Consider the following 12,094-nt stretch of genomic DNA (forward strand, 5'->3'; position numbering starts at 1 on the left):
CGCCAATATGTTTATCACAATTTTCTGCAGCTCGAAATTCTTGATAAATCCTGTTAAACACAAATAAAAATGATGCAGAGTTAAAACCATAGTCATTGTGTTTTTGTAGTATATCAATTTTACGTTAAAATTCGTGTCAATTTTGGTGTGAGGGTACCTTATTATCGGCCGTTGCGGGCAGCCCTGTAGTTGGGGATGGGCACTTGATCGGTCTCGATGTTGTTGATGTCCCTCTCTAGGGCCTCGTAGTGGCGCTGCACTTCCTCGGCGGATTTCCCGCCTCCGACTGCTCGGGCGATGTTGTGCCACCGGTCGGGGGTGTCCCTGTCGTACTTGGCTAGGGCCGCTTCGAATTGCTTGTTTTGCTTGCTACTCCATGATGAGGATGTCATTGAGCTTGATGCCATTTGAGAGAAATTAACAAATGTGTTTGTGTGTGATGTGAGAGATTTTGTAAGGGGCGAGTTTAAATACCCAAAAAAGGTGATTCTTTGGAACAAGTTGAGGAATATATTTTCATTATCTTTGATTTTCTTCTTTATTATTTCTCTATCAGTTGAAATGGTTTGGGGAATATGTGATTCGCATGCTCAAAGGTCGGAAACACCAACTAATTAGAGACCACAAAGGGATGTGACCAAGTGATGAATTTTTGGGGGAAATATCACGGACCATTTCGTCCCCTAATTCCAAGACTACTGATAGAAATTTATGGATTCCATCCTAAAACCAATTGGTGATAGGAGGAGGGACCCATGAGACTTATATACTAGTTTCAGTTTTTTCTTGACACCGATGTGGGACAGTTATATGTTATATTTTTATTTTCAATTGTCAACAACTACAACATGAGCATTTAATACGCTTGTAGAAAAATGCCCGCATGGCGTAGCTCAATTGATTTCGAAGAGGTATGGTTCGAGACTTCGAGTCCCGTAACTTGCAATTTTGGAGTAACATTTCTCATACCCAATATGGGCATTGAGGGTGGGCTCCTTGTAGATTCGTGAGCAGCTAATTTCCCCCTTAGCAGGCCGCTCAGTACCTGATTTACATCCTCCCAGATGCCTTGTCAGACTAGGGTGTGTCAACCTTGGGGTTGGAGATTCAACCTTTTTTCTCCGATATGCTTGTAGAAATATGTAGTACATGAAGAAATTTTATTAAATAAAGACTCTTTTCAATGCAGCAATTCATGTAAGGAGTACGATAATTTTTTCAAAAAATATTAGTAGATTTTGTTCTATAAAAATTGAGAGCATGGAATTTAAAATTGAGCCTTCAATTCCAAATTGGAAGTCTTAGATTTTTAATTTAGAATTCCAAATATGGACCAGACAACACGCCAATTGGGGGCGGAACTGATGAAACCAACATGCACGAGCACGACCCAATTTTAAAACACAGATTTAATTAGACTAATATAAGTATGCTATTTATATTCTTCTAACAATATGCAAAATTCCAATTTTATACTCTGTTTCGACATCATGTAGTTTTGAATGTGTGGCGGTTAAAAAATGAGGCGGACTTAACTGAAATCGCGCGACATTGAAAATATTGGAAATTGTCAAATTGAGAATTAAATTCTTTGTATTTGACATAATCAAATGTAAAAACAACATTATTGCGGCTTATCGAAAATTAAAATTTCAAAAGTAAATATTAACCAATTATATCATCATTGCATTCTTCGTATTCCTCAACTTATGCTACTACATAATGGTTAAATTTTGATAGTAATTTCTAACAAATATTGGCTTAAATTATACGGGGGGAATTCTTGAAAAGTTGTTTTTCTGTCTTTTTTCACAATATATCATCATCATCATCATCATGTGCAAGTGGATATTAATTCGGAATTCTAACCAGCTAGTGGGATTAGATCCCTCGAATATGAAGCCCCTACATGTTAAATTTAAATGCACGGATATTCTTAATTTACTTTAATTTGTGGGGTTATGATGCTTTGGCTAGGCACAATAATATTTCAATGTTTCAACGTTTATTAGATTCATAATGTCCGACAAGTTGCACTTCTATTTAATTAATCTCTCCATGTATAGAGAAATATATTTAAGTCCAAACAAATCTCAGGTATGTGCCTAAAACCCATTGAGATATAGTTTATAATTAGATAAAACTATAAAAGTCTTAGAGTTCAATTCTAACTAAAGACAATATTAGAAACAAAAATAATAATGTAAATGGAAGACTTCTATTGATTTTAGTTTGAATATAAATTCCAAATTATAGTTCACCACTGAATTGGAATCAATTTTCCAGCTAGATCTTTATTTCGCAATCACTCTATTTTAAAAGAATCAATTCGTAATCGTACTAAATCTTTTCGACCAACAATATTGCTTTTTAAAACACGATGGAATGGGAATGGTACATGATCACATGCAATTATATATTCCCACTTCTTTTCGAAAGAAATTTGACCAAATCCACCCCATCATCTTAAAATCATGGGCATATAAGTACTATCCTTATAGCTAATCGGCTCAAAGTTCGTGATTTTAGAGATCAGTATCATCTAAATAATTATGGTAGCGTTAAAAAATATTTTTTTTAAAATCAATTTGGTTTTTATTCATTTGTTTGAATAACAATTTCTTGGGCAAAAACGTACAATTCCGTGGAGGGAGGTAGTTTTATTCATGTTATAAAAATATTCTAAATCGTCAATAAATTCCGAGTGTTTAAAATCATGCGATGTGTTAGTTATCATATGATTTTGCTTTTTTTTGCAAGGTTGATGAAATACCCAATAACGGGCGTGAAATTTATGGTTGAGAATTATAGAGAATGTAGTGTTCTAGAATTAATATTTAAGGTTTTAGAAGTGGGCTGGAATCTAATATTATGTCCAAAAAGTTTTTGATATGATTGTGCATGTGTGTAAGATATTATTAGCTTCCAACTACAAATGAATAATAGCTGGAGTATTAGTTTGTTAAGAAAAAATTATTTATTTTCTTAATTTTAATTTCTTTTTAAAAAATCTGTTATTTGTTGACAAATTTATTAATCCTTCTCATTAACAAATAAAAACTTGAATGGGTTTAAATTAATGAAATGCCAACCGAAACAGGTGAAAAAGGATTGAAATTGAATCGTATACCTATTTTATATTCAGATAAAATCGTTCTGATTATATAAACTATATTAGTATTTAGTTTCTTAGATAAAATAGTACTACTAAGATGGTATAATCTACAATTGAGTTATGAGACTATTTTAATTAGAGGGGTTGACTATGACTAAATATTATATAATTATCCATCTAGGATTGAATTGTGAGATTCAATTTCATTAACAAAAAATATATGGGATACAATGTTGCAAACCGAAATGCTCTTATATATAAATCAATTAGGTTCACATATCTTATTTGATGGACGATCAAAGATTGATTTTCTTACTAGATTATGCATCATGCACAGAATAATGTATTCTTTATCATTATTTTTAGTTTAATAATAACGTGAAGTTAATAATTAATGGAGTATAATAATTAAGTTGTTTTTACCAATCCATTTCAATATAGGGATATATAGAGATAGATGAGCGATAATTGTGAACAGCTTTCAGAGTTTATTCACGTTTTGTCGTTGTATTTTATGTTTTAAACATTTACTTTGATTTTAATATCACATAATTATTATTGGTATTATTTATATTTATATAGTATGTATAAAATTTAAAGCTCAATTTATTTTTCCCTCAACTTCGAATAATAAAAGGAAAAAAAAATCTATAACAGTGAATTTATATAATTTGAATTATTTTATGAAATGAAATTAATAATATCAATAACAATTTAGACAGAATATCTAGATTGTTTACACAAAATGTATAAAAAAAGTGCTTATGTCAGTTGACTAGGGAGTAGGGGCCCGTTTTATTGGATAATTAATATTCATAATGCTGCAGGAATCTGAATCAAAATCGTGCAGCCATTTGATATCTTAGAATCCTTATCATTTTTTTCTTCCATATCGTCTCTGAGCGAATGTATCACTAAAAGGTTTTTTATATTGTTTGTGCAAAAGCAAAGTTCTCTTTAGGTATATGTATGTAATATCTTGCTAATTTAGCATACTTATCTATAGTTGCATCACTACAACAACAAAAAATTAGTAAAGGACATTTTTAATACAATTAAGGACCTTAATTTATATTTTTAAATATACCACCAACGCTTCAAAAAACGTCCTTATTGTTGGTGTCCAAACTAAAATTAGAGGACGCAAATGGAAGCATCTAAAAAAACAAAAGCTTAAGTTTAATTTGTCCTTAATTTAGGGATGCTTTCTTTTGCGTCTTAAATTGTTGTTATTTTTTTAAAAAAAATTAAAAAGGAAATGAATACATCACTCTATATATATATATATATATAAAATTATCAACACAAAGACATAATTATATCAATACAACATGTAAATTTAAATATCAATACAAAGACATAATTTAAAACACAAGAAAGATTGACAAATTTATATCTTTGTGTTGATATTTTTAACATACAATATTGATATTTAGGTATTAGTTATTACTATAAGAAGTTAGTATTTGATCACAAACCTATATATATATATATATATATATATATATATATATATATATATATATATATATATATATATGGATGTATTCATTTCCTTTTTGTGTCTTTTCTCCTATTTCCTTCTAAATCTCAGCCCCACGATTTTGTCATCCGACGGTTAGATTGGTGCCACGTGTCTTTTAATAATGCAGATTTTCAGTTAAATAATGCACACCGACTAATAATGCATCATTATAGTGTAATAATGCAGATTTTCAGTTGAATAATGCACACCGACTAATAATGCACCATTATAGTGTAATAATGCAGATCATCTAGACCGTTGATGAATGAGATCTAACGGCCCATATTAAGAAGAATAAAGGATCTAAGGGATGAATAGGAGAATAACGCTCCCCTATATATATATATATATATTTTGTAGTGCATGAATTCAATAGATTGATATATGCATAGAATGGCGGAAAAGAGATCTATAGAACTACTACTATATAATTATAACCCAAGCGCAAGACAAAAATGGATAAATCAACGTAAATTAAAGTTTTTGAGAAAATGAGAGGGGGATTCTCGATCGATGTAGCTTTTTAGTAAACCTTTTATTTCTTGTTTGTGACGATGCAAATCTCTGAATAAAACCCACTCCAACATATAAGATCCTACAAATTACAAATTAAAATAAAAATGAAGAAATTGAATCTCTTTTTTTTTCAAAAAAGAGGGAGTAGAGAGACAATGACGTCGAAGACTTATGGAAATTCGTAACCACTAATAATATATCGGTCCAATCATCAAAAGCTTGAGGTAAGAATCTTGGATTAATAATAGTTGTATTCGAGAAAGACTTTTCAAAAAATATGTGAATCACCAATGAAAAGTGTTGGGCCCTTTTAGGGGGGAAGTTGGAGATGAAATGTTCCAAAAGATAAGGAGATAGACTCTGATGTGTATGCACAAATTTTATTCAGACAAAAATATGCTCACCAGATTTGACATTAGCTTTGCATCATATCATTCCATGGGTTGGTTGTCTGTCACAAATTCTGGGCATATAATTATTTGTTGGCTAATTGCCGGTCATTCACATATTATGATACTCCATTTGTTCATAATCAATAGTCGTCTATACGAACAAATCTGTCTTACATTTTTAATAACATGGTCCACTACTTTTTCTCTCTCATATTTAGTCCTCTTCTGAATATTTATTTCTCTCTTTTACTTTATTAATTTTATATTAAAAATACATGGCTGATACGAGCATATCTCTCGTATCTCTATTATTAATTTATAGTATCTTTCCCGTATTTTCTTAGATATTACTCCATGTGTCTCATTCAAGATTTTCACCTTTTCATTTTAGTTTGCCCATCACATTTAAAAATATAATTTACATAAAAAATGACAAATCTAGCTTTCTCTTAATCCAATATAGAAAAAAAAAACAAAAACAAACAAACAAACAGCATAGCATACATAGAGAGCATTATCCATCATTCGTAATTCACCAAAGATTTGTGGTCTCATTCCAACTTTAAGAAAATGAGAAGTTTAGGTACTAAACTCGAAACACCTCTTAGTGCCTCCTGCCCATGAGAATAATATGGACCACATCAAACATAGTAACATAGACTATATGGGCGGAAAAATATACTGCACTTACTGTACCGAAAAAATACCGAAAATACCGATTTTTCGGTATACCACTATTTTCGGTACGGTATGAGATTTCATTACGGTAACAGTATCAATTTTCTTATATTGGCGCATACCGAAAAATCAGTATATGTTGAATTGTTATATAAATAGTATATGATATCAATATATTTATATATAAAACAGAATTAAAAAGAAAAAATCTCCAAAAATCCTACTTTTAAATATTTTGCGTATAGTAGTTTTTTTTTTGCATAACAATATTACGGTATACGGTACCGTACTTCGGTATACCATAAAAGTGTAGTATACCGCAATAACGGTATCAATAACTAATCATACGAATTTTCGGTATACCGGTATACTGAAAATTCGGTATGATATTTTGTCATAATGCAGTTTTCGATATTGTATATGGTATACCGTATTGACTCACCCCTAACATAGACATATATAGTGGACGTCACGTATCCAAACATAAACGTATTGGACGTCACCTATTCAAACATAAACGGATATTGATAAAAATAAGCATAAAAAAAATAAGAAGAAAAAAATACAAAGTTAAATATAACAAAGCGAAACCCTAAACTACACCATTAAGCGCTTTACTAAAATTTAAAAGTGTCTTATGCTTTGCCAGTCGGCGGTACTTATGAGTTGGAAAGCAAAGATGACTTTGGAAATTTATTAAGTGATGTCTAAGATCGAGATATCATCAAATTTGCGTGTGTAATCCATACACGAGTAATTTCCCTCTTCAATACTGCCCTTAGAAGAAAGTTATAGGTTTGAATTATGTAACGCAATTTCTCCAATAAAATAGTGCACAATTAATTTACTATTCCGTATTTTGGTATGTCCCACAAATTAGGGCATATATACTTATTTCTTTGTTATTTTTGTCAAAATTTTATTAATCTTTTATTTATACTTTATCCATTTATTACAATATTAATACACACGATCGATAATTTCTTCATTTATAGTATACCCTATCTAATAAAATCTCTAGTCTCCACTCATAATACAATTTACACTAAAAGAAAAACCATTAAGGATATTTTTTAACAAAATTAAGTAAGCTAATTTGTATTTCTAAATATGGCATCAACGCTTTGAAAAACGGCCTTGTTATTGGTATCCCAACTAAAATTAGAAAATGCAAACGGAAGTGTACTCCTAAAAAAGGAAAAGATTAAGTTAATTTGTCTTTAATTTATGAATGCTTTCTTTTGCATTCTAAATTGTTGTTATTTTTAAAATATTCTAACGCAAATTATTGCGTCTCAATATTTTGTATTCTTGAAAGATAAGTTTGTTAATTTGTGTCTCAGTTTTTGTATTCTTGAAAGATAAATTTGTTATAGTGTTACTTAATTAATAGTACTAGTATTCAATTAAAACCGTGTCACGTTCTAATGTGCACTATTTTAGAGGGCGAATAAAGTACGACTATACTCCGTATTATATATTGCAATGCAGGCCAATGATATGTTAGCGGAAAAGGAATCCCTAACTTGAAATAAAATGTACTCCCTTTGTAATAATAATAATTAAAAAAGGCTCAATCATCTAAATTCTATAATAGACTTCCATTAATAATATTGAACAGTTGACATGCATGCACGATAATACAACAATAGTTTTGCCATGAGGCAATGGAGATATATCTATATATCACATATGCCTCAGCAACTTCAAATGTTGTTTCATTTTCATAATGTACTCTGAAGATAATTGATAACATCACTGCAATTTGAGATTCTTGAGAAACCTGTATATACGTTAAGACATAATTAGTTTAATAAAAACGAAAGCTGAAAAAAAATGATGTATTGTATGATTTGAATGGATTAAATAAAACCTGATTTACATGCAATAATCATGATTAATTTTCCCTTTTTGTAAGATGAATTATGCCTAGGCTTCGGTGCTTAGGGTAATGTGGCATCACGTGGCTTTCCTTAATTGGCATGGTTAACACAATTAATACCGATTTTCGATTATGACCGAATTTAATTAATTATAGCTGCAAAGCATGTGCCAAGATCTAAATTAAACCAAGTTATATTATATAAACATATCCTTGCTCCCTAATAATACGGATTGATTATATCAAAGCAATATAGAATATTGCAACAATGTTTATGACCTCTCATGCATTATTGTACTATTTCAGAATAATGTTTAAATCTTTATGACGTATTGAATAAATATAGTAATTCATGACCTCAACTTTAGTCTTCTTAATTTTGTTTTGAATGACTATAGTAACATTTTAAGGAATTAAATTAAAAGTTGAAGTTATGATGTAAATTGAAAAGGAAAATGTAGGTACCTGTGGTCGTTGTAGTTAGGGATGGGGACTTGATCGTTTTCGATTTTGTTGATGTCCTTCTCAAGGGCTTCGTAGTGGCGCCTGACTTCATCGGTTGATTTTCCGGTGACGGCTCTGGCAATGTTGTGCCAGCGGTCGGGTGTGTCCTTAGTGTACTTGGCCAGAGCGTTCTCGAATTGCTCGTTCTGCTTCCGTGTCCACGAAGACGAAGATGCCATCCTTGCAGTTTATGACAAAGAGATATGTGTTTGTGTGTGTGTTTTTGTTTGTGAAATATTTGGTTACACCACCACGTCTTTATATACACAACAAAAGGTGATGACGATAAGCAAGTGGATTTATTATTATTAGTATTATTATTAGCTACCATGTGTGTGTGTGTGTGTGTGTGTGTGGAAGGCAAAACATCTTTGGGTACGTACCAAATTAGGCATATGGCAAGACCCTAAAGATTGCTTGTGCTTTTGTTCGAATACTTGTATGTTTCACCATTTCTAGGCACTTAACTTTTTAGAATTAGTCTTACTTCATTTGGGGAAGCCAAAAACGTTTTTAATCATGCAATGCCAAACGATTAGAATATTTTGGAGGGTAAATTATTATCAATTGCAATAACTCAACATTGATCATTGATGCTACAATTATTGAAATTTTTGTAGTAAAATATTTAATCAAGGCCATGATTATACAAACACTACTAAATCAACACTTCAATTATGAAGATATACACTCTACTTTGAACATATATATCTCAATAAATTTATTCATAATTTCTGATCCAAAATTATCTGCAATTAATTAATCACTTTAGTGCCATGGTTGTAGCATATGCAATTTCCATGCTCCAAGGGTTAGTGAAAGTGGTGAAGCGATCATTATTATGGATGAATTCTTGAAAAGTCATTTTCTTGTGTTTTATGAAATGGTGATTGAGCAAGTTGGGATTTCTAACCAAATTAATTTAAAGGTGGTGGTGTAGGATTAGATCCTCGAATCTCAGACCCCTACTTGCTACTTAGATGCGCCAAAATATCATCTCTCATTAGTCATTAACTAAAATATATTCTTCAAATTTCTGTGTAATATTATTCAATTTTTCGGTTGATTCTTCTTCAGTAGCAGGAGTAGTATATGATTGATATCTCATCATGCAGCTTTCCATTTCTACTTATTAGAAGAGGTTTTGAGAATTCGAGTTCATAGACGTGTAGAATGAGGAAGAGTGATTTCGGAGGATTAATCTAAATAGTATAGTAGTAGTAGTTACTAGTTAGTATTCGATACATAAACGTATCATAAAATGATAATTTGAGAATTTATCAGTTGATACCTCAAAATATATTAGTTGGTGGCATAGAACAAATCAGTTGAAGATCAAATATGCACGTATGTATTGTCAACTTATTCACTCATTGTTGTTTATAAAGATAAAATATGCTTACTAGCAATAAGATAAAATTAAATTAAATTAAAGAACAAAATATTCAAATTAAACCAATATAAACATACCAAAAATGCATACACATTATTTAGTAGTAGTACTATTATATCTTTGTATCCCCATTATGTGATTGTGATTTATTAGGAATGTGAACAATATAAAAAAAACGTCTCAAATGTAACTACATTTAAGTCCATCAACTTTTTTTTTGTTTTTTATGGTTAAACACGCCAGACATTATTAACCTCTCTACCGATTGGCCAACTCACACACAGTCCATCAACTTCTCATAATACTTAGTAGGTACTACACTTTTTAGAGACCACAAACATACAATAATGCAAGGTTTAGAGAGTATTTATACAGTGTGGTTAATTGGTAGAATAATTAACTTGTGTTGAAAATTGATAAATTTATGAACAGCGTTGTGAAAAAATATTTAACAAGCAATATTGGACAACGATGGTCAAATCTAGGCCTGACGATTTTGACGATTTTTGACACGACACGGTACTCCGACTAATTGGCATGACACGATTGTCAAATTAATGTAGTATACTACAACGAATTTGACAACTTTCACCCAAAATGAAAAATGTCAACTATTAATTTCCTATAATTGATTACGGCTGGATAAGTCTTGTTTCATTTGTCCAATTGGGCAATAATTTCACATACAGTAATTCCATTTTGTTAGAATATATTGATACCCTATCGTACAAAATCTTCTCTTCGTCAGCATTGCTTTAAATTATTCCACTTCTTAATTACTGGAAAAAATTGTGAATCTAAGTACCCTACTTAGATCATGATTTTGGGACTAAACATAACAATGTGTATGCCAGTCTTGGGATTCCATTTCCAAGCTTCAATTTTAACCTATCTCCACTTCTAAGTAATTAAATTATACTACAGGGGAAAAAAATAGGTTTATTAGTTAAGTCTCATGCATGTAGCAGTTGACTATATATATACTACTTTATTGTCGAAAATCACAAAGATAGACAACTCAAATCTCTTGATACTAAATATGTAAAAGTTTTGCATAGATTTCTAGCTTTTTCTATATAAAATTATTATAGAATCTGCATCATATTATAGTGGCTTTTTTTATGTAAAACTATTATAGAATCTGCATCAGAATAGAGTGGGTATTAATAGTTGTGAAAGCCACTGTAGAGTGTAGAACTGTAGACTCTGATCAAATGTTCGAATTAAAGAAACCAACTATTTCTATATGTTGTGTTTAAGTTTTCAATGTGCAATTGCACATTAATTGTGAACCTAATTCTATTTTATGTGCGTGATTTCCGTTGTATATTATGATAACGCTTGAATTCCCAATAGTGATGCAAATTGCCAAACTCTATTTATAATTAATTTTGTAATTAATTATGGATTGATTTTAGAATTTAGAAACAATTTTGGAAAAGAAATTCAAAATAGATTACAAAGAAATTTTCGACAATGAGTTTCAAGAATCTAATTTGATTGCGTCTTAAATTTTTTTCGAAATTTTGAAAAATCAAAATCAAATTACGAAGATTCTTCAAATTGATTTTAATAGACCTAGCATTGAAGAAAGCAGCTGGGCTGCTTTATGTTTTTAAAAGCCCACGAATATAAAGGAGCAGTTGGAGTGTTAAACTCAAAGATTGGGCCATTTTCTTCTCTATTGGGTTCGAATTTTAACCAAGTGCTTTATAAATACAAATAATGAATATGTATATAATTCATTTTGAAATTAATTTTAAAAAATAAATTCCCTATTACATTAAATATTTTATTAATATATTACGAAATTCTGATTAAAATTAATTGATTTACAAATTGATTTAAATGAAATTAATTAAATTCATGAATATAAATGAATTAATTTAATTTATTAATATATTACTACTATCCATATTTAATTAGAGGATAGAATTTGATTTTATCTATGAAAAATAATTATTTTTTCAATGTGATAAGTATATAATTAGATTTATGTTTATTTATTTAAATATACTAGTTACAGACACCGCTTTGATTTGTAGGCGGCGCACAATATATGTGGTCGGTATTTTATATCTAGGTAGGT

The 12,094-nt window shown here is 30.3% G+C and overlaps 1 protein-coding gene across 1 annotated transcript; it reads right to left on the bottom strand.

Annotated features, from left to right (window-relative positions):
- Positions 1-7,814: 7,814 nt before the first annotated feature.
- Positions 7,815-8,820, bottom strand: LOC121758845 (protein RADIALIS-like 3). The gene is made up of 2 exons (XM_042154255.1): positions 8,574-8,820; positions 7,815-8,009 (listed from the first exon to the last, which is right to left on the bottom strand). The coding sequence occupies exons 1-2, from the start codon at positions 8,789-8,791 to the stop codon at positions 7,982-7,984; spliced, it is 246 nt and encodes an 81-aa protein (XP_042010189.1). The 5' UTR covers positions 8,792-8,820; the 3' UTR covers positions 7,815-7,981.
- Between the last annotated feature and the right edge of the window lie 3,274 nt (positions 8,821-12,094).

This window comes from Salvia splendens, chromosome 12 (assembly GCF_004379255.2).
Source record: "Salvia splendens isolate huo1 chromosome 12, SspV2, whole genome shotgun sequence".
In the NCBI taxonomy this organism is placed as follows: Eukaryota; Viridiplantae; Streptophyta; class Magnoliopsida; order Lamiales; family Lamiaceae; genus Salvia; species Salvia splendens.

Coding starts and splice junctions, on each gene's coding strand:
- LOC121758845 (XM_042154255.1), bottom strand. CDS start 8,791: ATGGCATCTTCGTCTTCGTGGACACGGAAGCAGAACGAGCAATTCGAG. Junction 8,010..8,573: donor CCTAACTACAACGACCACAG/GTACCTACATTT, acceptor ACGTATATACAG/GTTTCTCAAGAATCTCAAAT.